At 42.9% G+C, this 24,509-nt stretch overlaps 1 protein-coding gene across 1 annotated transcript in view; it reads right to left on the bottom strand.

The window, feature by feature from the left end:
• The window catches only part of ETS1 (ETS proto-oncogene 1, transcription factor), a 61,761-nt gene that overhangs the window by 3,641 nt on the left and 33,611 nt on the right, over positions 1-24,509 (bottom strand). The window contains exons 3-5 of the mRNA XM_025049201.1: positions 24,145-24,345; positions 21,302-21,379; positions 20,075-20,323 (exon numbers count right to left, since the gene is read on the bottom strand). Coding sequence (XP_024904969.1) covers positions 20,075-20,323; positions 21,302-21,379; positions 24,145-24,345 — 528 coding nt within the window. The remainder of the gene's footprint in view (positions 1-20,074; positions 20,324-21,301; positions 21,380-24,144; positions 24,346-24,509) is intronic.

The raw sequence follows: 24,509 nt of genomic DNA, 5'->3' as shown, positions 1-24,509 counted from the left end.
GTGGCTGGCGTGCATTGTCATCTGACAGCCAAGGAAGCGTTCCTTTCTAAGTGCCTCCTAATGGTGGTTTCCAGGGCTCCTCCTCTGCATACCCCAAGCTAAATATGAAAAATAAAACATTGCTACCTTATCCTTCTAAGAATATGCCTTGAGCTCTTTAAAACCATTTCGTAAGAAATATCCTAAACATATTCTAGAATAAAACGATACAGCGAATGTCTACAAAACAAATTAACATTCAAAAAACAGCCCTGAATTCCACACTGGTTAAGCCTTATCCTCCTCTGTTTCCACCTCTTGTTAAAAAAGCCACTGGGTGTACAATTTAGACGCATTTGCAGATTTCTTGTCAGTTGAGTTAAACTCACTAGCTACTACTCTCTGCCTGGGCTCACAGGACTAACCACAACATTATATGAGGAACCCATCAAGAAGCCATCCAGAGGGGAGAAGGAGTAAGGAAACAAATCTCTATTAAGAAATGCTATATAATTTCTGGTGGCAAAAAGCAAAAAGAAGAGAGAGAAGAGAAGAGAAAAAAAAAAGAAAAGGAAAAGCAAGACTCCTTGTGACATAACAGGTTTCCCGATGAAGTGCAAAATGACTACACACCCAACAGGACCTCTGAGGGGAGACACAGAAAGAAAAATCGACTACCCCCAAATTACATAAGTGAGTCCTCTTTTGAGTCAGGTCTACAGACTGCAGACCTAGGACAGAGAGAGGAGTTGCTTTAAGACCCCTGGTGGAGCAAAAGGCTCACAAGTGCTGTGATTGATTACACACCTACTATGCACCAGACACTGCGTCGCTGCTTGTACACATCTCATTCATTCCTCATAACAACTCCACGATTGCTAGATGCAATCGTGTTTGTTCCTACCATTTTATAGCAAAGAAAACTAGTATACTGCCTGACCTGTGTCCACTGTCCTTGGCCAAGCCCATTCATGTCAGAAGTGGAGTGGCCGAGACTGGAACTGAGGCAGTCTGACCCCGAATTCTTCAGCTCCATACGAACTGCATTGTTCCTACACAAGACGAACCTGGAGGCTGGCATCTGAACTGCCTGCCTGGTCACAGTAAGTCAAGGGATAACAGGCTCTGGCTTTTAAAAAAATATCTTCTCTTCTTCACCTCTCACAGCAGCCACAGGACACTGGACGGTCAGTGGTTCTCCCAACCCTCTGACAGCTAGTGCTCTCGGCATCCACCTCCACAGGTGACATTTCTAGCCCAATTAGTCAGGTCCCCTTGTGGTAGCTGTTAGCCCATGTCACTTTATTATTTCTCCTTCCCACTATTTACCTGAAAACTCTTACACTATTTATCTTAAAATCCTTTGGGGACTATGGGACTAGTAATGCCAAGCTCAGAAAAAGGAAGTTGGGCTTCTACACAGCACGTCCCAGAAAGGCGAGCCCAGGAGCACAGGCTCTTGACTTTGCGACTGGGCGGCCATAATGTGGAGAAGGGGACTTCGGTTCATGTCGCTGGAACCAGCTCAAAGAGGAAGGGATCTCAGACAGAAGAATTGCTGTTGTTTTTCCTGCCAGAGCCATTTCCCAAGTTTAAATGTCCGAGTCAGGTTCCATCTGCCCGGCTCCAGCCCTTCTCTGTATATTTGACCCTGAGGTCTGCGTATATGGGGGGTCGGGGGCAGGGACGGGGGCGGTCGAGTTAGTCCCTGTGTGCAGGTTTTTTGGTTTTTTTTTCTCATTGTGAGTTTACTTTTGTTCATAAAGAACATCAAACTGAAATTCCAGTACTGGGAGCTGAGGTCCTAGAGTGTGGTGCTCTCTAAACTCATTTCTTTGATTTACACCAAAGGGAAGAGAAAGAATAAAGTGGAAAAGCAATTGCCTAAAGAAACCACAGGAACTGGATGGGAAGGAACGTCTCTGGTCAGCTTCACAATAAGGAAGTCAAAATAGTGGTGATGTCAGCTCAAACCTCCTTCCCTCAATTCTTGGAGAAAAATGCTGTGAGCCCACCTGGAGCTAATGAGCACAGTGCTCCGCTCTCACCCTGGGTTTCCTGAAAGTCACTGCTTACCCTTCAGAAAGCCCACAGTGTGGTACCAAACGAAAGGACACTATAATTCCTCCCAAAGAGTCCTCTCCAGTACCTTTGTGCTGACTCCTAGACTGCCCTTGGGTTGCGGAAAGCAATAGAAATATGAAGATCAAGGAATCTGCTCAGCAAGAATACTGGTTCCAGGGTGGGCTTCTTTCATGGCTGGACGAGTGGATAGTCTAACACAGGAGCCTGTTTCCACAACAATGTGTCACTCTCACTTCAGGTATGAGAGGGGAATTCAGGGCTACTTGGAAGCCCACAGCTGGGAGGTAGCTCTGGAATGTATGTTAACTGCATAAACCTGCCAGCAACATCCAAGTCTAGGCCCAAGGAACTTCTTATTCCCCAGACTTGTCAAAACACTGAGTGAGGCTAGCACACCCAGTTACGGGCTCTCCCAGAAGATGTTTCTGAACTGCTTAGTGCAGGTCTGCCCCAACCCCCAGGGCAGCAGGGCCCCACCTCTTGCCCTTGCTGCAACATATCCTAAAACTGTAAGGCCTCTTCCTCTATTCTCTCTGCACCTCCTCTCACGCCTGGGCCCAGTCCCATCCACCCACCCGACCAGACTGTGGTCCTAGTGACCTCTGTCCCAGGGAGCAGAGAATGGTGCTAAGAATAGTGCCAGTCATGGGAAGAGGGAGCTCACATACTAAATGTGACTCATAATGGTGTCCCTGTCTGGGGGCCCCAAAGCAGTCAACGGCGGCCTTCACCATGTTGCCCTGGGGTGTCACACGTCAGGAATCCAGTGGCATCACTGGGAAACTATGCTTCTCAAGTCAAAGCTCTGAACTACAACAACAGAGGGGTCCCTGTTAGAAGGAAGTCCCTCTCCAAAGGAGTGGAGGGGGAGGGCACCGCACACACTCCCACCCACCCAGCTCCCTGGGCCTCCGCACCCCTGCAGCCTGCTCCCTCCACCTAGCTCCCTCCCTGGCTGTCGTAGGGGGATTTCCTCTGACTGCTTGGTTCTTCTCAGCTTCTGGATAAGAGGAAAATTCTGAGGACAACACTGACGATCCCGATTTGGAGAACTTGAAACAACCTCAGAAGAAACACCAGGTGGCTACCTGGAGGATCCGAGACCAGCAGAGCAAATCCTATTCCTTCCAGAGGGGACCCTCAAGGAACTTCGAAGCCAAGGCTACATTTTTTTTTTTTTAAGCCAAAGCTTCAAGTAAATTCCTACTCATTTTGGTTATGTTGTAAATCCCTTCTCCTTGCTAGTAACTAGAAGGCCGGCCAATCTATCTTGATGAAGTGAGCAACTTCAATAAATATATAGCAATGGGTTAGGACAAAATTTTAGTAAGATGCTCTTGATAATAATCCTTTTCATTTGGCAATTTGTCAGTATCTTTCCTCTCATTTTCTAGACTCTGGGGTTGCCTGCCTATGTCAATGAACTCACTGCTAGTGAATTCGGGGTGGGGCTTCAGTTCTTCCTTTTCATTCCAACTGCAAGTTCTCATCAGTCGTCTGTGCCTTAGTGTGAGGCTCACATAGAAGAGCCAGCCTCCATCTGTATGGAGGTCAGCTCAGGGCAGTCCCTCTAACGGGAAGCCTCCCACTGAGGTTTACTTACAAGACCAACCTGGTGGTTTTCACTGTGTCCATCCCTCATCACTAGAACGATGCTCCAAGGGGTTGTGTTCTTTCAATGCTGGGATCCAAAGCTGAGAGCGATGTTCACCAATTAACACCAACCACCAAAAAGCTATTTGCTGTTAAACGACTCCAGTTATCAGCTCCTTGCGAGCATGGACTATTCTTACTGATTTCTATTTTCTCAGTGCCAGGTATCGTATCTGCTCTCTGACAGGTGCTCAATAAACATTTACTGAACTGTAGTACTAAAACAATCCTCCTCTGAATAAAGGTGAAGGGTTTTAAAAGCTACCCAAACTGTTTCTTTCTCTTAAAATATGTTTGGGACCAAACAGCATGGGTGACTCCCAGGCTATGTTTCATCAACATGTTCCCCAAAATAAAAACGACCACACCTTCTGTCCTTTGGGGATTAATTTACTACTTTGAGAAGCTAATCTCTTTAGCTTGACTCTAAAAGTCAAATCAAATACCTCAGTGTGGGCAGGACATCACATTTATTTTAACCTATGAAACTCTCATGGTTGGTCACCCTTGCAATAGGGCTGACTCTGCCCTAATAGTACACATTTGCCAGGTGGTCCTAAAACAGAGGAACGAGATTGACTGGCCCCTCCCTTCCACCCAGGTGTCTCTACCCACAGCCAAACGATGATGGCAAAAACAGAACACTAGAATCCAGAAATGACCCATCTGTTCAAAAGTTTATCTTCCTTTCACACTACTGTAGGAGTTCCCACCTCTAGCGGTAGAGTGGGTAACCCCAGGGTCTAAGCATCACCCTCTTTCTATCAATTCCCTTCTAAATTATTGTTCACAAAAAATTCCAAAATCTATTTCCATTAAGTCCTTTTGAAAAGAAGCTTAATGACGAATCAAAAAAAACATCCTGATAGTTTCTTGCCCTGTGGGCCAAACTCAGCCTGAGGCTGCACAAGTCTTCTGCCTGAGAATGAAAAATTAAAGAGATCATACTGCTGGATTGTTTGACAACCAAAGCAATGCGAAGAGATTTCGAGTTTCAAGAGAAAAAGAAGGGTAGGGACTGCTTCACAGGTTAGCTTGGCATTGTGCCTATAGGTACCTTTTCCTGTTTCTTCTGAGTTGTGCCCTTCCTTTGCCTTTACCCTGACCCAAGCTCATCTCATCTCTAACATGATCCATGTATGGTACATTCTATAATGAGCCAACAAGGCCTTGGTTGAATGAATCACTGTAAAGTCAATATATTCTACATATATGTTCCTTTATTAATGGCTAGTAACTCAAGGGCAGCAATTGGAGATATAAGTCTAAAAATTCAACTCAGAACTACAGAGAACATTCTAACAGATGCTTAAAAAACACATGAACGTCATGATGGATGATATCGTCATGAACTAGCATCTATTTAAATGCTGAAATAGAATAGCCAATATCTAAAAATGGAAACAAGTTAGAAAACAGCTCTCCAATTAATAAAACCAGCCTTTGACGTCAAGTCCATGTTGCTGATGGGGAAGACCAAAAGAAAGAAAAAAGTATTAATAATAAAGCATGTCAAGCAATGGAGGACTATGACAGCAGACAGTATCCTATAAAATCAAAATAGTAACATGCCTTTGTGGAAGCCCAAAATAGGGAATCAAGGATCCAGGGCTTTGATCCACTGTGTTTCCTCCCTGATTCACTGTGTGATCTTAGGTAACTTACTTAACCTCTCTGGGCTTTAGTTTTCCCATCTCTAAAATGTAAATAGCAATCTCTGCTACTTTCTACCTTAAAATAAATTAAGTCTCAATCATGAGGGAAAAAATTATACATATGGTGACCACAGTGCAGAACAATATAAAATACAACAATGAAATTAAAGAGAAGAATGAAACAACAGAAAAAATATTTTTAAAAGCAGACTTTTCAAAGAAAGATAAGAAAAAAAGATGGAATTGAAAACAGCAAAAGTACTAGATAAAATTCAATTATCCTTCCAAGAATTAAACTGGCCTTTTATTGGCAACTTCGGAAAAAGAGAAAGTTGGAGACAAAAAAAAAAAAAAAAAGATTAAAATATACCATTGTAAAATGCCTTCAATACCGTAGATGAGAATAACTAGTTAAGATTTTTTTAAAGTTAGGAATAACTCTGTGAAGTTCTTGCTCTAATTCAAAGTAGGTAGGCCCAAAAAGAGCAGATGCAAGCTGCTTTGCAAGTGAAAGTATCACAGACATTTATGGTTTGGGGAAATCTTTACCACAGACAGATTTAGATCCTCTTTTCCCCAATGTGCTTTTTTTCCCTAATCACTTATGCTCCTCACCAAGGACACTCTACCTAATTATTATGGAGAGCTGACCTGGAGAGATTTCAGCAGCACTGCCCACAGATGTCAGTCGTTTGGCCTAGAGGTAGACCCCACCAACATTAACTGAAGATGAAGCAGGAAGTCTTGTCCAGCCATCAATTTCTAAGACAGGCTGGGCAGCAAGCCCAGTTGGTTGGCCACAGGTCGGCTAGGCTGCCCCACCTGGGACAGAAGTTAAGTGAGGCTCATTGGGAGTCTGCCTTGGGCCTGAGAATATGACAGTTACTTTGGTGTATGGAGAAAAGACCCTTGTTCTTGCTTGGGCTCTTCACACCTGCATGTGTTCAAGTACATGTGTGTGGGGGTGGCTGCAGGAGAAAGGAGACTGTTCCTCTCTTAAAGGGACAGCCTATATTCAAATGCAGCCACCTCTTTCCTCTAAACCCAAGAACTCTGTCTAACCATGTTCAACCTACCACTCAGATGCAGACTTGGACAGCAAGCCAGTGAAGCTCAAGTCAGGAAGTGGGTTCCTTAGAGCTTTTTCCTCCCGATGTCTTCTAGGTAACTGATTCTTTTAAGAAGTCACAAGAAATGGGTTAGGTTTGGATTTGATGGTACAAGGTGAGAATTTTGTTAGACACCAAGGAAATGCTTTTTCTAACCACTGTAAATATCTAAAGAAAATGTCTTCCTAAGTATCTAGGTAACAAGAAGAAAAAAAAAATGTTTTCACTGATGAGGTTTAGAAAATAGAACTTGAAAACTCTGAAGCCAATTCCTTTTCTCAGTAGATTCTTGATGCAATCTCTGGACTTTATTTTATCTGAGGGGTAAAGTTTCCCCCTTCACCTCAAAGATGAGAGAAATGACTTGTTAAGCATCTTACAATTCTTGGAGAGATGAACTAGATCCTAATAATCATATGAGCACTGAATTTTGTAAGCATTTATCCAGTAAATAATCTCTGAACACCCCTTGAATGTCAGACATTAAAGTCAGATCAAGTTGGATAACAAAACAGCAGAAGAAACACTTTTCTGTGCCACCTTAATGAGAGGAGCTGAAAATGCCCTCATCTATACCTTTAAAGAAGACAGGACCGAGAATCTAGCCTCGAGGGGCCTTCACAAGAAACTGTACCCACCTCAGCTCTGAAAGTCAAACACCTCCACATAGTTGTACCCTACGAGCACTTTTCCAGCAAATCACGTCCCATCCTGGCTTCAGAGTTTAAACTTTCACATTCACTCACCTTAGGAGCACTTTCACTCTCGTTATCTCTCAGGAAGAGGTGAGTCATACATAAGACAATGCAGTTGGTTAGTTCATAGTCAATATGCTGATCTCTGAAGCCTATCATTGACCACCAAGAGCACTGGGATTGACCATGGTCTTGAGTTCTGCTGTACAACTACCCAGACAGAAAAACTGTGCTGGCCTGTTTGACAACCCACATTTATCAGTCAGGTCTGATGTGGTGGTCACAGGACCTATGGCAGCTATGACAACATGAGACTCAGGTCTCTTGCTGCAGGGAGCATAACTGACTGGATCCACCATGTCCCCCACCAAGGCCATGCTTCCTAGGGGCTGCTCCGGCCAAAGGCTGAGCACGATGGGGCCATGAGGCCCTTCTTATGAGATATGGAGCTCCTCCGCTGGGCAACTGGCCGGAGGACTCCCCATCAGCCTGGCCAAAACTTCCTTGGAATTGAGCTGCAGTTGGAGGCTCTTCTCACCCAAATCTTCCTTCCCTCTCTCCTTTTACAGGTAACAGACCTGCAGCACAGTCGGAGGCTCCCCTGCCTTCTCTTGCTCTGTCCTACTTTGTCCTTCACAGATGCCCCACCACAATAAATTTATTCCAAGTCCAATCATGTCTTGATATCTGCTTCTTAGCAGACCTAAACAAATACACTACTAATATCAGATATTTTCCTGTTAATTGTGGTGGGGACAATTTCCTGTTAAATTGTCTCACTTTGTGAAAAATTTTGAAAGGCATTTTCTTTGTTGTTGCTGTGTGACTTTGGGCTAGAACTCTTTCCACCTCCTGAACTTCGGTTTCTTCATTTGTACAATGAGAATAACAGAATCTTCCTCATGTGGCTGTTGATGACAGGTTTAAAAAGATATGTGTGTGTGTGAGAGTGTGCGTGCGTGTGAGTGTGCAATGAAAGAGTCTAGCACACAGCAGGAGTTTAACACACACAGGGGTTGAGCTGAAGAGCTAAAATGACCTACCCGATATTAACTATCTGTTGTGCCCCAAGACACTGACAGCAATTACTGAGATTCTATAAGTAAAACATATTGTTTCCTGACCTCAAGGAATACAGAATTATTTTAGAAAGACAAAAGGTTTGGAGAATAATATAAAACAGTGGTACCGAGCACATAGAGAATACTTCCTACAGACCAGCACTATTCTGGGTGCTTTCCATACACTAATTTATTTCATTCTCACAACAATCCTATGAGATAGGAACTACTAATATTACCATTTGCAGATGAGAAAACTGAGGCACAGAGATGTTAGCTGGTCCAAAATCACACAGCCGGTCAGTGGCAAAGCCAGAACACGCTCAGGCTGACTGGCTCCCAAGTCCACGCTCTTAATTCCTACATGATATAGCCCCTGAAACATAACCAGTGGTTAAACAGCATGGGGTGGCCACCCTCTCATGTGTCTAACCTGGACTGAAATTTGAAGGCATACCCAAGTGACAAACCAGGCGCAGATGAGCTTCCAACCAGCAGGCATCACAGGAGAGTCACTTTAGGGAGAACAGGGACATGTATAACTTCTCTTCAAGCGAGTCCCTATACTGGGAAATCACTGCTCATTCTGCCAAAAAGTGAAAGCCAACCAGGGAAGAGAGAGAGATGCCAAGGGGTGAAAGCAGCAGCAATATCTGGGACACCTGGCAGGGCCTTTCCCAACAGGGACTATGTGCCATCTTCAAGGTGTGTTGCTAAAGCCAGCAAGGACTCGTGTGGATGCCTCGGCAGTATCCTGACTGAATTTTGCTCAGTGGAAATATTTTATTTCAAAAACAAAAAGCTTCAAACTGGAGACAGAGCGGAGTTCTAGCACAGTCACCACTCAGTTCCACCATTTACAGGTAGATTTTGTTAAAGAAACAGTAACCACAAAGGTGTGAGCCTCAGAGATCCTCTAAAACAGGCTGGGGGGCTGTACTCAGAAAAGACAGGGAAACTTGTGAGATTGCTGATGCCCAAAGTCCAGGCCCCCACTCACTCAAAGCGTGTTAAAAATAGCACCAAGATTTGAGATACAGTGTGGGGTATAAATGGGCCTCTACTACCTCAAAGACAGCATGCAAGGTATTACTTGTGGCCTTCAAAGGCAACAGACAGAAACAGGGAACCTCTGCTTTCTACATTTTTAAAAGATATTTAAAAAAAAAAAATTAACAGTGAAGCCAAATACTCTACCATGTGACTTTTTCTACAGGTGGTAGAAGATTATGCAAAACTGTCACAAAGTAAATCAGTTAGGAGGCAGAAGCAGTGAAAATGCTACGCAGGCAACAAATAGAAAGGGGCTTTTCTTCCCATCCAGCTCAAATCTTCCTGGAAGTTTACCTCCCTCAATGCTTCCAAGTGTTTTCCCATCAGTCTCATTAATGAGCAGCATGTTAACCCATTACTCCAGTTGGATCCCCAAACTGTTTCCATGCCCCACTGTAGGACCTACTATCAAATACAGAGGATCTGAATCCCTCTAGCTCCTGAGATGCTGGCTGGCAGCAAGTCTCCGCTTGGGCAGAGGAGGTCTTCCTGGCTTCCTGAAACCTGCTAATAAGCACCAAGGCCTCTGAGCCAGAAAGGAGAAGACACCCTCTGTTGCTTTCTCATTTGTGAAGTTCTTTTCCTCTCGTCCATTCAAGTGCTACTCCAGGAAGCTCTGCATTGAGACTGTGATGGCCTCCTGCAAGCCCTCCAGCCAGCTCCAGCGTGGCCTGGCCAGGAGACCTCAGGGCTCCTATAAAAGGCAGCTGCTGCACATATCAGGCACCAGAGTCCTACGCTCTTGTCAACAAGCTGGTTCTTCTTGACTTTAGTCGATTCCAACTATCTTACACGGAAAACATCTACCTGAAGAGACTATATTCTAGAGTTTGGCTCAGGGAATAAATCCTCAAACTAAAAAGCTCTATACTGTTCCTAATAACATACCCACTTGGGTTTAGAATGGTAAAAATCTTCTGTATGAATTCAGGCTGCAGTACTAATTTGCTTTGGTGACCCCTCCCCGCTTCATTATCGGCACGTAGGCTCATGCCCAAAGTTTCCACAGTTGTCATTTGTGCCTGAGTACATCGAGATTATTTTGCAATCTAGCTTTTCTTCAGAAAACTGTGATTTCAGGTAACACTGCCAAATCTCAGGTTTTATTCTGAATCGAAGGGCTTTAAAGAACTTCTTTTTGCAGTAAAGTTGCTTATTTTCGAGAACATATTTTAGCAGTAGTTCTGAGTTTCTGACCCCTAAAACTCAACTAGGAGCCAGAACTTAGAACTCCCAGGTTCTGGCTTTGCAGGAACTTTCTTTTTGCATAACTTTAGACTGGCTATAGTGCCATCTACGAAATGGCAAAAAGATTTAAGCCTGAGCAATTTGAGAGGGCCTGTAGGGGAATGTATGGGGCTTCTTTTTCTACAAGACTAGTACCATTTTTCAGGATTGTTTCACCCTCAAATATTTGAAATTTAAATTCCAGACAGTCCCCAATTTAGCCATTAGGAAACTGAGGAACTAGTTAGTCACAAGTCTGCAAAGCACTATAAAACATCATTGCATTACAGTTAATGAATGGCTTTGGGCTTAGCTTTTCTCAGGCTCCGGGATGAAAGAGAGACCCTAACCGCCTCACTCACAGTTGCAACTCAAAGAGCCTGATACATCTGGATATTGACAAGAGCATTCCCACCAGGCCAGCTCAATAACAATCACAGAAGTGATAGGAATGGAGTCCTTATCGTTGGCAAAGTCTGGCAATCAGAAATGAAGTTGGATAAAGGTGATTTACAGACCAATAACTCTGGACTGAAGCCAAAGGCTAGCCCTGGCCCCTCCTCCATTCCCCTAACTCACATAGGTACAGTGTTAATTAGTGACCAGCAGGAGACAAGGCCCCTAATCTGCTCTAGGAAAGCAACTAGATAACCAATGAGTGTTTTCATTCCTTAATATGGGGAAAGATTTCACATGCAGGTGAGAGACATCTGGCACTTAAAATTCAGTTCAGGAGCTACTTCTGTGCAGGTTGCAATTAGGTGGCCTTGAATAAGTCATTTTTTTGTGCCCCAGTATCATTATCTATAAAATGGGGCTGGAGGGACAGAGTAAAAGAGAGGATACTAACAATCTAGTGTATTATTCTATGCCTACTGAAATTGGAAAACAAAATCAGACATGCCAATGTTTTTCAAGTAACTGGAAAGCATTTTGCTTAGGTCTATCAAATATATAGAAAACAGGGCCACTAGCGTTAGATTGTTTTGTTAATTAGATAGGGTTCATAATGTATCTTCGAACAAGAGAAAATGGAGCTTTCTGATTGTATCAGTTTGATAACCGTAAGCAGTTCACAGTAAGGTAAGAAGGTACATTTTGGCGGAAGCCAATATTGCATTTGATGTATTCTTAACTCAGCTAACAGGCAGGCTTTCAAGCCATGTTATCTGCCCCCACATCTTGACCTAATTTAACAAGTTGCCATGGGAGCCCAGTGAAGGTTGATGCAATTTTCTTATCTTTGGAGGAAGAATGTAACTGTGCAAGAGAATGTGAAAATTCAGTTTCTAACTGATTTCCACACTTACAGTGCAGTAACTAAGACATCATACAAAGAAGTAAAATGCACTCCTTTGAAGGTGACATGGATGAAGACCTAGGCATCTACTGTAATAGCAGGAAAACGGATTCTGTTACCAGCTCAGAGAATCTATACATACACCCTTCCGTTCAGGCCAAGAATTAGTGATAGAAGGGTACAAGTGCTCCTACCATGTGGCCACGCATACTCTGCAACAATCAAATTTTTAGAGAACAAACAGAAAAGGCGGGGGCAGAACTTGAGACAGAAAATAGGTGTAACTTTTACGAGCAATAAAAAACTTTGTCAACACTTATACAATAACTTCCACTTTCCAAAGCATTCTTCAAAATTTTAATTCCTGTTTAGTTCATGTCTGCATAAGGACAGTGACCCGATTGTAGGAATTCCAGTCACTGCCTGCTCCTCGGGCAGCGGAAGGGGCTGAATGGGTATAAAATGAGAAGAGGCCACAATGAGGGTACAAGAGCAAGGAACCACCACGTAGAACAATTTGCAGTGTGAGCAGATGTTCACCAGGCATTAAGCAGAGGAAAAAGCCATCGAAATCTGTGCTACCTCCAACATGCCTAACAAATCCTGACCTTCATTCAGACCACAGCAGTAAGAAAATCCAATTCAAGTCTCAAGACAATTACAATATATTGAATTTGACAAGACAGTGAACCCTGAAAAGCAACCAGCACTTATCTGCACTCGACATGTGCTTGGAAACATTTGTTGAAATAACTGATTGGTTACTGAGCTCTTTTTTCTCCTATGTCTAGCACAACGTCTAGCGCTCATTTGTTTAATTGATTTAGTTCAATTTTCACGGATCTCCTACCACCAAGATAAGGATGAACACTTCTACTTCACTAAAAGTAGAAAAGGGTACAAGGTAAATTTGCCTAAAATCACACAGTATGTTAGAGTTGGGAGGGAGCACTGAGGACTTCTGTTTTCTGGGCTATTGTTCTCACCACCATGTGAGAGAGTAGTAAAAGTTAAATCCACTAACGGAATGGTAGATTCTTAAAAATGTTTTAATTCAAATGACTATTTTAGTCTTTGAGACCTGTAATTAATAGTCACCCTCATTTTCTTCTACTCACTAATATTTTATTCCCAGACAGAGAGGGAGGGAGGGAGGGAGACGGAAGGAAGGAAGGAAGGAAGGAAGGAAGGAAGGAAGGAAGGCAGGCAGGCAGGCAGGAAGGAGTACCTATTAAAAACAGTGTATCCAAATAAAGAGGCAAACATAACTCAGACCTCCAGGACATTATATATATATAAACTTATATACACACACACATATATATATACTGAAAAGAACTTTTGATGCTTTTATCTGTCTCTGAACTTGGATTGCCAGAGAAGCCCCACAGGTGGCTTTTGGTGTTGGCTATGTTGATGGCCATTCATGTCCCTAATTTGTACTTGACACTCATTCCTAGTCCTTAGAATTTACAATTCATCCTTTTTCTTCTCTCGTTGAAACTGAGACACTTGGAAAGATCTTCCGACTCTCAGATAATTCTCATCGAGTTACTAAAATCATCTTAGACAAAATCCTTTAAGTCACTTTTGTAGACTATTAGCTCTGTAGGCTTCTCCCATATAGAAAATCAAATTACTAAGGCATGCAACACTTTTAGAACAGTTTCATTTGAGGTGGAAATCAAGCTTTCACCATTCCTAGAAACCTTTGCAGCGTCACCATGGATCATTACGAGAATCTCATCCCATGAAGGCTGACCTAAATCATAAGACTTTCTTTGGCCATAATCCAAACTTTAGGATTTCAAGTCAGTTTATTTAATCTCATCATTCACAAAACTGCCCTAACTAGCAAAATTTTCAAGATACATATGAAATAAGAGAGAATGATAAAAACGATCATGGGAAAAGAATTATGGTCGTGGATGTGAATGGTAGTTATAGTGGTGATATGCCAGAGAGAATGAAGAAATACCTTTAATAAGGGGAAACAAAGTTGAAGATTTGGTACTGGAAGTTCGGGTTGAAGTTGTACTTGGCCTTGGCCTTTACGCTTGGGCAAGTGACAGAGCATAGTGTTCCCTGCACCCCACGAACAGAAGCAAGCACACCCAGCTAGAGGTATCTGCCACCTCCGGAGCCTACAGTCATCTTACAGCCACCTCGGCCTTTCCTTCCTATTCCCAATTAAGCAGCACTTCTCCTCTCCATCAGTGTATCCAACTGGAGTCTAGTTCTTAAAATACCTGCAGCTATGCTTATAACTACAGGAGTCAGCACTCCTGTACATCTTGAAAGAGTGCTTAATTTACTTTTCTTCATTCCAGATGTCATTATGGAAACAGGAGAACTTTCTAATAGTCTGCACTACAGAGATGGGAAAGCAGTCCCTTCAAAAGTAGCAAGTTCCCACATACTAATGACATTCAAGCAGAGACCAAGGAAGATATGGTAGAATGAACAGAGCGGGGGACCTTAAAGTTCCTCCTTTCTGGCCCATGGCTCTGTATACAGACCTTGTCGCTACCTCAAAACACGGACATAATTCCCGAGCACCTACGCATGCTCTGGACTTGTACTAGCAGCCACGTGGACTGCAACATAAAAGGCACACTCCGCTCCTGTCTTCGAAAAAGGAGTAATTTTTTAAGCATTTGAGTTGTTCTCAAAGGTTGGCTGGTTTTCCTAGTAAAAATCTGAGACTTCCCTGACACAAGAACAAAGATGTAGCACACTCTTCAGATAAGACAGATACCTCCATAGATTTTGCTGTTTATCTTCATTCACACAAAGGGTCCCCACATGGAGACCTGTCCAGAATGGAGAAAATTACAATAGCATCAAGGCCTAGACCAAAGATGAGAAAGCAAAGCTTAAAATAAGCTCTACTCACAACACAATTTCTACTTGTTACAAAACGCTACAGTCTTTCAGAAAGGATCTGATAATTAACACGATAATGCTCCCTGGATATGACTCAGATATACTCTGCAAACATTTCCAGGGGTAGGCAGCATATGCATTAAAGTTTATTTGGACACGAATTGTTATGCTCTATTACCAGACTCTCACTCAAAGCTCGAGCTCTCAGCATACATTTCTTCATTCACTACTACTATAACTTTTACTCCTGGAAGAAAATCAATAATAAAGCTAAGTGAGGAAAAAGGTTTCCTACACAGACCAGAATCTGATGGGATCTGAGGATGACTAAGGACACTTTACCATCTGAACAGCCAGCCTAATGAATACTCCACTACAGAAGAGTCCAGAGTGTAGGCCACTCAGTGATGTTTCGAGAGATGCTACTGCTGGTTTTGTGTTTAAAAAGACCTCCCAAGAGCAGGCGAGAAAAAGTCCCTTGATGCTCAGCCACTAGGCAGAGTTTCCAGAAACACCAAGTGAATGTAGTTCCCTTCCCCAAAATATGGGAAAAGTCTAAAATCTAAGCTTTTCCTACCACTTTTGGAAATAATCCCTTGGGACAGAATGATACTATTTGCTTCCAACAATCAATGGCTATTCACAAATGGAGGGGCTTGAGAGACTGAGCAGACCTCTTAGAGTCTGCTTCTCTTGATTCACAAAAAGAAAGAGTCAGACCTCAGTCTCTGGGAATGTGCACACAGTGCCTTCCACTGAGCCCACCCACAGCAACATACACAGAGGCTACAGAGGTAGGGGCAGACGCCTACCTGTGTAGCCTAGGAATGACAGGCTTGTCCTTGTTGAGGTCAGCACGGTCACGCACATAGTCCTTGAAGGTGCCCTTGGGCTTGTGGTTGGGCAGGGCGGCTGGATAGTCCTCGGAGTCGAAGCTGTCATAGGAGGGAACGCGCTGCAGGCTGTTGAAAGATGACTGGCTGCTCCAGGACTGGGTGAGGCGGTCACAACTATCGTAGCTCTCTATGCTCTCAAAAGAGTCCTGGCCCCCGAGTTTACCTAGAGGTAAAGGGGGAGGTGGGAAGAGGGCAGGGGAGGAGGGGTTGGGAAAAGACAACTGTAAAAACCCTCTTAGTGAGGACAGGTTGCTCATCAGATCCACAGGAGAGATGGAAGAAGGGAGAGGCCAGTGGGAATGAAAGCTCATGGTTTTCCTCTGGGGAAGAGGGTCTGTGTGGCCCTCAATCTGGGAGCCCACTGAACGGTGCTGTCTTGTTCTATGGCTCCTGGGGCAGAAATTCAGAGTCAAATGCTGCTCATACCTGTCAGAGGGACATGGCAATGCCTGGGACCTCAAGAACCCTAGAGGCAGAAACCTAAAAACTAAGACTCAGACATGTTATTGTGGGATTTCTAGCTGATGTATTAGACCTAATGAATAGATGAAGAAATCAGAGCGGTGTCAGGCTCAATTCCCTACTCCGACTTAACCCAATGAGATGATTTCAAAAGGCCCAATTTGGCAAAATATTTTGGTCATAAGAAAAAAAAATTCCATTAGACTAAGAGCAGACTGACCTTCCTTGACCTTGGAGCTAAAGTGTTATTTTTCAGCATTTTTTTTCCAAATACTATTTTAAAATGAAATACATGTACCACCTCAAATAGAGAAAGAAGTTATGAGATGTTTTTTTCCGGGAGATTAAAAAAAAAAAAAAATCACTCTTCTAAACAGAAATCAATACTGATTATTCTTTCCAAGTACAATTTTGTTCTTGAAATTTATACTTCATTGAGGAAGTGTGGGCAATATAAAACAAAGGAGTTGATGAAAGAGTTAAAGTCTATAGCAATGTCAGAAATCCTTTACTCTTTGAGTTGCTTAAGGCATTCTTAACTGACCACAAGATCATGCAAGTTCATTAATTTCCCAAACCAGGTTATAAACAGCTGCCATCATTGCATAATAGCTCCAAGAGAAATTCCATTGGCAAATGCGCCATTAAAAAGGAGGCTAACAAACAAAAATTTTGGAGGACAATACATCTAAGAGCTAAAAAAGGCTCATGGGAATATTTTCTATGCTTTACTTTCGGATACTTTTTAGGTAACCTAAACTAAATCCTGGGGGACTAAATGGCCACCTCAACTCAGCACAAGTCATGAGGCAAAGGATGTGACAAACCTGTATGTAGAAATATCTATAAATCAACTCTCAACTGTTCAGGGGTAGCTGATCTACTATAAGATTTAAATCCCAGAATAAGATTGGCCAATACTACCAGATACTAGTGTGGTTTTGGTATATTCTCCCCTTTCTTAATAGTGGCTAGAGATTGTTTAAAACAATGAAATTCAAATATTTAATATTGGTATCCAAACCAAAAGTAAATATATAATAATTAGGGAGACATGTTGCTCTCCAATTTTTTAAAATCTCAGATAAAAGGTATTTAGTTAAATATGTAATTTTTGTATAATCTACTGTTGTAGATTTCCTGAACCCCTTATTCCTCCAATACTGCTTATAACAGAAAGGTAGTTAGTTATTTATCTGCTGCTTCTTAGTCCTTTGTCCAAAAGTCCATTCAAAGAAGGGTAATGTCCAGAAGGCAAACTGAAGAGCTTCACAGAGTTATCAGCCCTGCCTACCCAGTTCACTGTCACATTCGCAACTCTTCATTATTATTTAAAAAGTGAAGGAATTGTCCCTTCCAGAAATTCACATTACAAGACTCCAGAAAACAGCCAGAATGCAATAGCCACTTTTTAACACAACAAGACATTTTTGGCAGCTACTTCAAAGGTATTCACTCACACCAGCTACCCATATTGATGGTCATTCAATTTCTCTGTGGGACAAACACACCAAAAGCCTAAGAAAGAGAATTTATGTTTTCATGAAGAACACCCCACCAAGTCAATGATATTTAGGCAATATTTACACTAAAGTCTCTCTGAAATGATTCTATCTCCATCAGCCACTTTTATATTTGGAGGGCACAGAAAATGGAATTTCCACGAGCAGACTATTGTGCTTCCAAGGCATCCCAAAGAGCAAGGGCACTAACCTGGGCATAACCACCCTCTGGCAGCTTCTCAAACATGAGCCAAATGCAACTCCGTTGGGAGCTGTGGTCTACAGCAGTACAGCAGTAAGCTGCTTTCGTTTTACCCCTATTTCACAATCCTGGAGCTGGGAACCTTCGTTTACGGGCATTTTCTCCAAAAATGGGTCAAATCCAACTGGATTAGACATTCAGTTGTGCTACTGTGCTCATGCAGGGAAGCACGTGCCCACTAAGCTGTCCCCTGGCCAGCTTTCCTGGGAAGTGTCTCAGCAAGGTCCTTCTAAAGCTATCTGACTCCACCAAGCAGACCTCAGAGCACTCAAATAGCAGATGGGGAAGCCCCCCAGCAACCGCTTGAACAGACGAGCACTAAGCAGTTCTCAGAGTCCAAGTAGGTGGGACAGAGGAGCACTCTGTGCGCTATAATGAAGTACATGAACACTATTATTATTATTGATATTAATCAGCTAACAGTAATGCTTTCATTCTAGACCAATCATACCACGTCAGAGTCAATCGGCCCTTAAGATATGTCCTGTTTGTAGCACTTCTAACATGCAAAAAGCAGTTGTGACAGGACAGTCTGCCCCTCAAGTTTGTGTGGTCTGAAGCTTGATGTGAGAGTGGAAGAATGAGCCCAGAGAGAAATAACTCATGTCCCTTTGTACGGGTCACTATCCGCTCCACAGTTATTAATTTGGGGTTGAAGAGGTGGTGAGAACTAAGGCCAAGAACGAAGAGAAGGAGAAGGAGAAGTGACAATTATACAAATGCAAAGCCAGATGCAATTTAAAAACATGTGACAGCAGATCTACCCCAAGTTACAACATGGCTGAGGCCCAAACCCTCAGGCTCAGCCTCATCACACAGATGATCAGAAAGCCCCATGAGAAAGAAAGTTGTTCTAATGCTCTGCCTCGCCTGAGAAAAAAAGATACACATACACACTTGTGTATGTAAATAGACACACATCCAAAAATAAATAAAAAAGAATCAGAAAGGGGAAGGCAAACTGATCCCACCCATCCCCTTCAGTCTGCAACACAAACACCCTGGGGCAAGAAGCAGAAAGATTACAGGTTATGATTTTGCTAGGGACTTTCCCTATGCAGGGCACGCTGGTTGTCCAGAGGCCTTGTGGGAGGAAGAGTGAACACTCAAAGAAGATGATAAGGTATACGGCCCATGATGCTAATGGGTGACTCTTCAAAGTAAAGATGCCTTTGGGCTCTCCCCCAAGAGCCTCAGAGTAAGTAACAGGGTGATCACCAAGCAGAAATCACTAGGAGGCCGGCCAAGCCTGACTTCCGTGAGCAAAGCCCTCTGAGCCCCTGGATGGGCTTTCTCCTGTTCCCCTTCCTGTTTGTAATTCTTTCCCATTTATCTACCGCAACAGTCATCTTTTTCGACTTTATAGAAATCAGCTAGTGCTTCCTGGATACACAAATCCCTCCTTATGATGGAATGCACTTCTCTCAGAAGCAAAACTATCTATCTACATACTTTAGTATGTGGGCTGCCCCTCTGGGTGTTTATGTCCTGATCTTAAAACTTGGGTATATTTGACCTTTGTTGATTTACAAAGTCAACCAGCTCTATTTTGAAACATTTACTTCACTGTTAGTGAATATTTTATCATTGTCATAATAGTCATGTCAACAAGAGTACCTTCTTTTAGAAGCCACTGGCTACCTCTTTCCTAGGTCCTCTCACTAAATACACACTTTCACCACACTGTTGATGACTGGTTCCAAATAAACCGTTGGTTAACCATTCTTGTATCTTCCTAAACCAAAGAAGTCACAGGAGGCTTGAGAGCCTGGGCTGAGCAACAGATGTCATTAAGATACCAGGCAGGAAGATCTCCAGTCTGACCCAAAAATGGCCTGGGGAACATCAGGGCACGTGTGAAACTAAGAGCTCTCCAGGTCATCTGAATCATTTTTATTAGATTGTGTCCCCCTTAAGCAAAATCCTCTCAAAAAAATTAAGCATACCTTAATAAAACCACCACATTCAACTAGAGTTTTTATTTGGTAAAATATTTTACCCAAGTACAAAATTTGATTGGTCAACCTGCTGAATTTCAATTCCACCATGGACTCATGGTCTGTCATCTTGATGAACTTGACTAAAACTTCCTGATGGAAAGTTTTTAATGTCTACACATTCTAAGGTGAAAAGGCTGAAACTCAGGAATATACAGGGCCAACAGTGAGGGACAAAAATGGGACCTGAAAAGCTCACAGTTAAATAATTCCTGGAAACCCAAGAGTTTCTAGAGAAGAAATCTGACCTACCACGACTGGTCCTCCCCATGCACATGTTGTCTGGTGTCACAACTTCTTGTTTGATGGCAAAGTAGTCAGTCTGCAAGGTGTCTGTCTGCAGAGGGTCCCGAAGAATAACTGAGGGGTAGTCGTTCTCATACTTGAGGGAGAGGAGCTCCTCTGAGCTGATGGGATGGAGCGTCTGGTAGGACTCTGTGATGAAGCTAGGCTCCGAGAACTCCGAGGGAGGAACACACTGAGCATGCTCGATACCATAGCCTAGAAACAGAGAGTGTGTGCAATTGAAGAAAGGAGAGATGTGTACCTAAAATAATCAGTTCTTCACTATTTACGATGGCCCCACGATGTGAAACAAGCTGACTACCTGAGAGTAAAAGGAAAATATTTTAAGTGAGAAGGGCCTGGGTTTTTAACCTTGCTCCACTACTTAACAGCTACGGCCCTTGACAAGATACCTCCTTTTCTGACTTAATTTCCTCATTTCTAAAATAGGTACGATTACAATCCTCCTCAGAGTGTTGTGATGAAAATCAAATGAGAATATATATGTAAAATGCCTACCAACATTTCTGGCAAACAATAAACTCTCGCTACATAGTAGTTAATATCACTGTTGTTGTTAGAATGAAAACCATAATAGAGTGAAAAGATAAAACAAAAACAAACCTGCTTTAAAGTCCCTTTGGAAGCAAGACCATCAGATAAGAAGTGCTCTATACTAACACTCTTCCTCTGGCCACCTCTCCAGTACGGTTAGGTGTCACATACTCGAAGAGAGAAGGCTTGATATTCCAAAGTAGAATTTGAAGCCACATGGCACTTCTTCAGGAAGCATTTCAGAGGAAATGCTGTCATATCCAATAGAAAAAGGAACAGAACGGGGGACACGACCAGATCTCAAACCCAAACTTCTATGGCCTCAACAGCACACAGGATCACACAAGCTCAAAGTTTATGGAGCAGGATGTAGTTTCTCTGTGACTTTTATGCTGATGATATCAGACAGAGATTCTAGTAAGTAGGAGCTTGCAGGTTAGTAAAATATGTAAATAGGTTGAAGCGTTGTGCTTTGTGGGAAAAATAAAATAAATAACAAATAGTCTACATTTAAGAAACTATTGTTTTCCTTAGAATTACCATGATGGAGCCTGAGCTCAACCGGGACAGGGATCCTTTCCAAAGTCCTCATTACAGTGATGAGCAAGATGAGAAAACAACAGTGGAAGGTGAACTTACTAATGAAGTAATCCGAGGTATAACGGGATTCTGGGTAGGTAGGGTTGACTCCATTAACTTGATATGGTTTCACATCCTCTGCAACAGACAGGGTAGGGAATGAAACAGAGAGGTCAACATGCAAGTAATGCTTGGCCTAAAACGGTCTTGGACGCAAGGACCACAATGATCTCAGTCCCTCTTCTAAGAAATCTGCATGTTCGTTAACTGCGTTGGTCTGTGAGTGTACTCTAACTGGGGCCTTGTCTAGAGCTGAGATCACAAAAGCATGGCTAAGTTTGCTATTTCAGTAGCTGCAAAATGGGATTTAATATCTTGGAAAGAGCATCAGTGAGTAATCTCTACGGACTGGGGCGACATTCTGCACTCCTAATGCATGGGTGGACCATAATCAGCACCAAAGCCTAGAGGACATCTTGGGAAGTTACCAGTGCTCAAACTGATTAGCTCTAAAACTTCTCAGAAATATAGTATAATATTTAGGCAGGTAGATTTTATAGTCTCCATTTTTTTCCAACACATGTCTGTTTTTTGTTATGTGGTTTTTCCATTGCCCTCAGATTTCAAGTTCAGGACCAGATAAGAAGCAGAACACTGGTAAGGTAACTATTGGTGAAATAAGATAGGGCTCATGCAAAAACAGAGAAGAGCAACATAACCAAACTGCTAGCAGGTGCCAACTTCCCCAGGAATGAGAAAGGAATGCAGACGGAGGTAACTAGAAAGGCTGCCGCTGAACTAAGGTGAGCTCTGTAGATCCTCCAGTTGCCCTGGAATCAAATTGTCTGGCCTCTGACCATTGTATGGAATAGTCTGATTCCATTTCACTGTCAGAATCAGACAAAGAGAGAATGTTGGTTTGGGTTTTTCCTCAGGTATCTGATAGCTTGTTGGGAGCAGAGGCTGCTGGGAAAACAAGTTTATGCCTGCACAGAAAAACAGTTCCCAGCTGAGATAAAATGATTAAACTTTGCTTTAGGAGCTTATCAGATTGAAACACCCCCTGCACCTTTGGCCTTCTACTCCACCCCAAGCAGCTATGTTCTTCTCGTGCTGTGTTGCTTTAGTTTAATTACAGAACGAAAGCTGTAGCCTCAATACAAACATCTCGCTCAGCTCTTCAAGGATCTGAAGAGAGATGATCCTCAACTGCCTCTTTCAAAAGAACATGGGTGGGATGGCATGACTTTGTTCTCGAAGATACTCAATTATTTCCCATGCTCCTAAGTTCTCTTAAATTATTCCTTTGCAGAAAGGTAAGCCAAAGCTGAATCGGGAACCAGAAGCTCCCCCGTGAGTCCATATTATCATACAAAGAACATAGGGAAAAAAGTGAAATTGAAAAGACCTAGGAAATGAGTCAATAATCTAGGCTGTCCTCACTTTACAGATGGGGACACTCATAGTACTTGCCCCTTCTATCTCACAGGGCTGTTGTGAGAATCCAAAGGGAAGATATATTTTAAAGCACTCTGAAAATAAGAAGATGCTTTATAGATATTAATTCTGACTATGTTAAAAAGCAGGCTTAGACACTCCAGAACCCCTGGGCACTCCATGGTGATAAATAGAGAGAAACAGTGTATTAGCAGAAGATATTTGGGTTGCACGGTCTGGTAGGATCCACTGCTGTGTTTATAAGCCAATAGTCACATCAGACCTGTTATGAGCCTGCCATATCTTTTCCCTCTGTAAACAGGTTGCTCAGATCAACACGTATGAGTAGGTGTTTGTGCAGTTACATGGAAGACATGTCAGTGTTTCGGGGAAGGCTGTGCAGCTGCCCCGCGGTCCTCGGCCTGGGCAGCCACAGCAAGAGTCACCTAGTTCCTGACTGTGTTTATTTATTTATTTTTTAGCAGAAGCTGAAGAGAAGGAAGAAAGATAACACTTCTGTGCCCAGAGAAATCTAATTTAGGTCCCTCTTGAGCACTGCAGAGTGCAAAATATCCTTAAACAAAGGAAGGTATTATATGGAATAAAGTGCTAATCCTGAGCTTTGCTCCCTGCCCCCAGTGTCTGCGCCAAGGGTTGGAGCTAGTGACCACAGAGAAAGGGTGGGCCTGGGTCAGAGAGGGCAACGGGCTTCTAGGCTTACAGTCAGCTGGAGGGCACTGCTGACTGCTGGTAACTGCAATTTATTTTAAGAAGAAATTCAGAAAAATAAGCGCAAAAACACCCAAGTTTGCCGCCTGCTGCTGTTTCTATACTCAGCCAGGACTGTGGTACATGAGTCACTTGGTCCAAAAAGGTTGGAAGAGGCTGGTAGGGAAGGCCATGTCATTACAAGGTTGCAACACAGCGTCCTGACATAACCCCAGTTTCTGCTCCAGATGAAAAAGGTATACCACACTACTACAATTCCAATCCAGCTAGTGAGCTGAGAAGCCTGTCTTATTAATAAGCTCTGAGAAACTAAGCTTTCTGGTAGGAATGGCCAGGTACCACATTGCCATGGATTAAGAGAGTATGCATTAAGATTGACAGAAAAAAAAAAAAAAAAACAATCTTGGAGCTAGCTGTGGGCACTGCTGATTAAAATAGTACATGAATCTAAGATAAGGACTGGGATCAGAATTTTGCATACCAAAAAGCTTCAGGAATACAATCTTGCTAAAGATCAAAATCTGAACCTCCAATACATGAAAGAAAAAAGAAACTAACCTTTATTGACCACCTGTTATATGTCAGGTACTGTACTGGTATGTCTCATTAGACTATATGTGCTGTGAAAGGACACCCACAGATGATTGCATCGATGTCCCATCATTGGGTACATTCCCTTACTCACTCGTGGAGCTAACCCACACAGCTCCTGCCTCTCTCTATGCCCACACATTTACCTTTCTGCAGGATCTCGAGATGTTCCCACAAGATGTCCCCAACGAAGTCTGGGGCCAGCTCGAGAAAGCAGTCTTTCCCCAGTGCACAGAGAGAGGCTCCGTTCATACAGAACTTCTGGAAGTCCACACCCTTCAGGCTGAACTCATTCACAGCCCACATCACCCAATCCCGAACATGGGTTTCTGTCCACTGCCGGGGGTCTAAGGGAAGAGATCAAAATAAGATCTGGTAGGTCAGGCTCTAAACTTTTACCCAAGCCTCAGGGAGGACACTGAAGGATCTCAACTTAGCTGAAGCACATCATGGAGCACCTTCCTCTTACCCACATTTGACCTCCCCACCTTCTCTATCTTGCCAACTAGGA

Source organism: Pteropus alecto, unplaced genomic scaffold (assembly GCF_000325575.1).
Source record: "Pteropus alecto unplaced genomic scaffold, ASM32557v1 scaffold135, whole genome shotgun sequence".
Lineage (NCBI taxonomy): Eukaryota > Metazoa > Chordata > Mammalia > Chiroptera > Pteropodidae > Pteropus > Pteropus alecto.
This window is presented reverse-complemented; position numbering and strand designations above follow the sequence as displayed.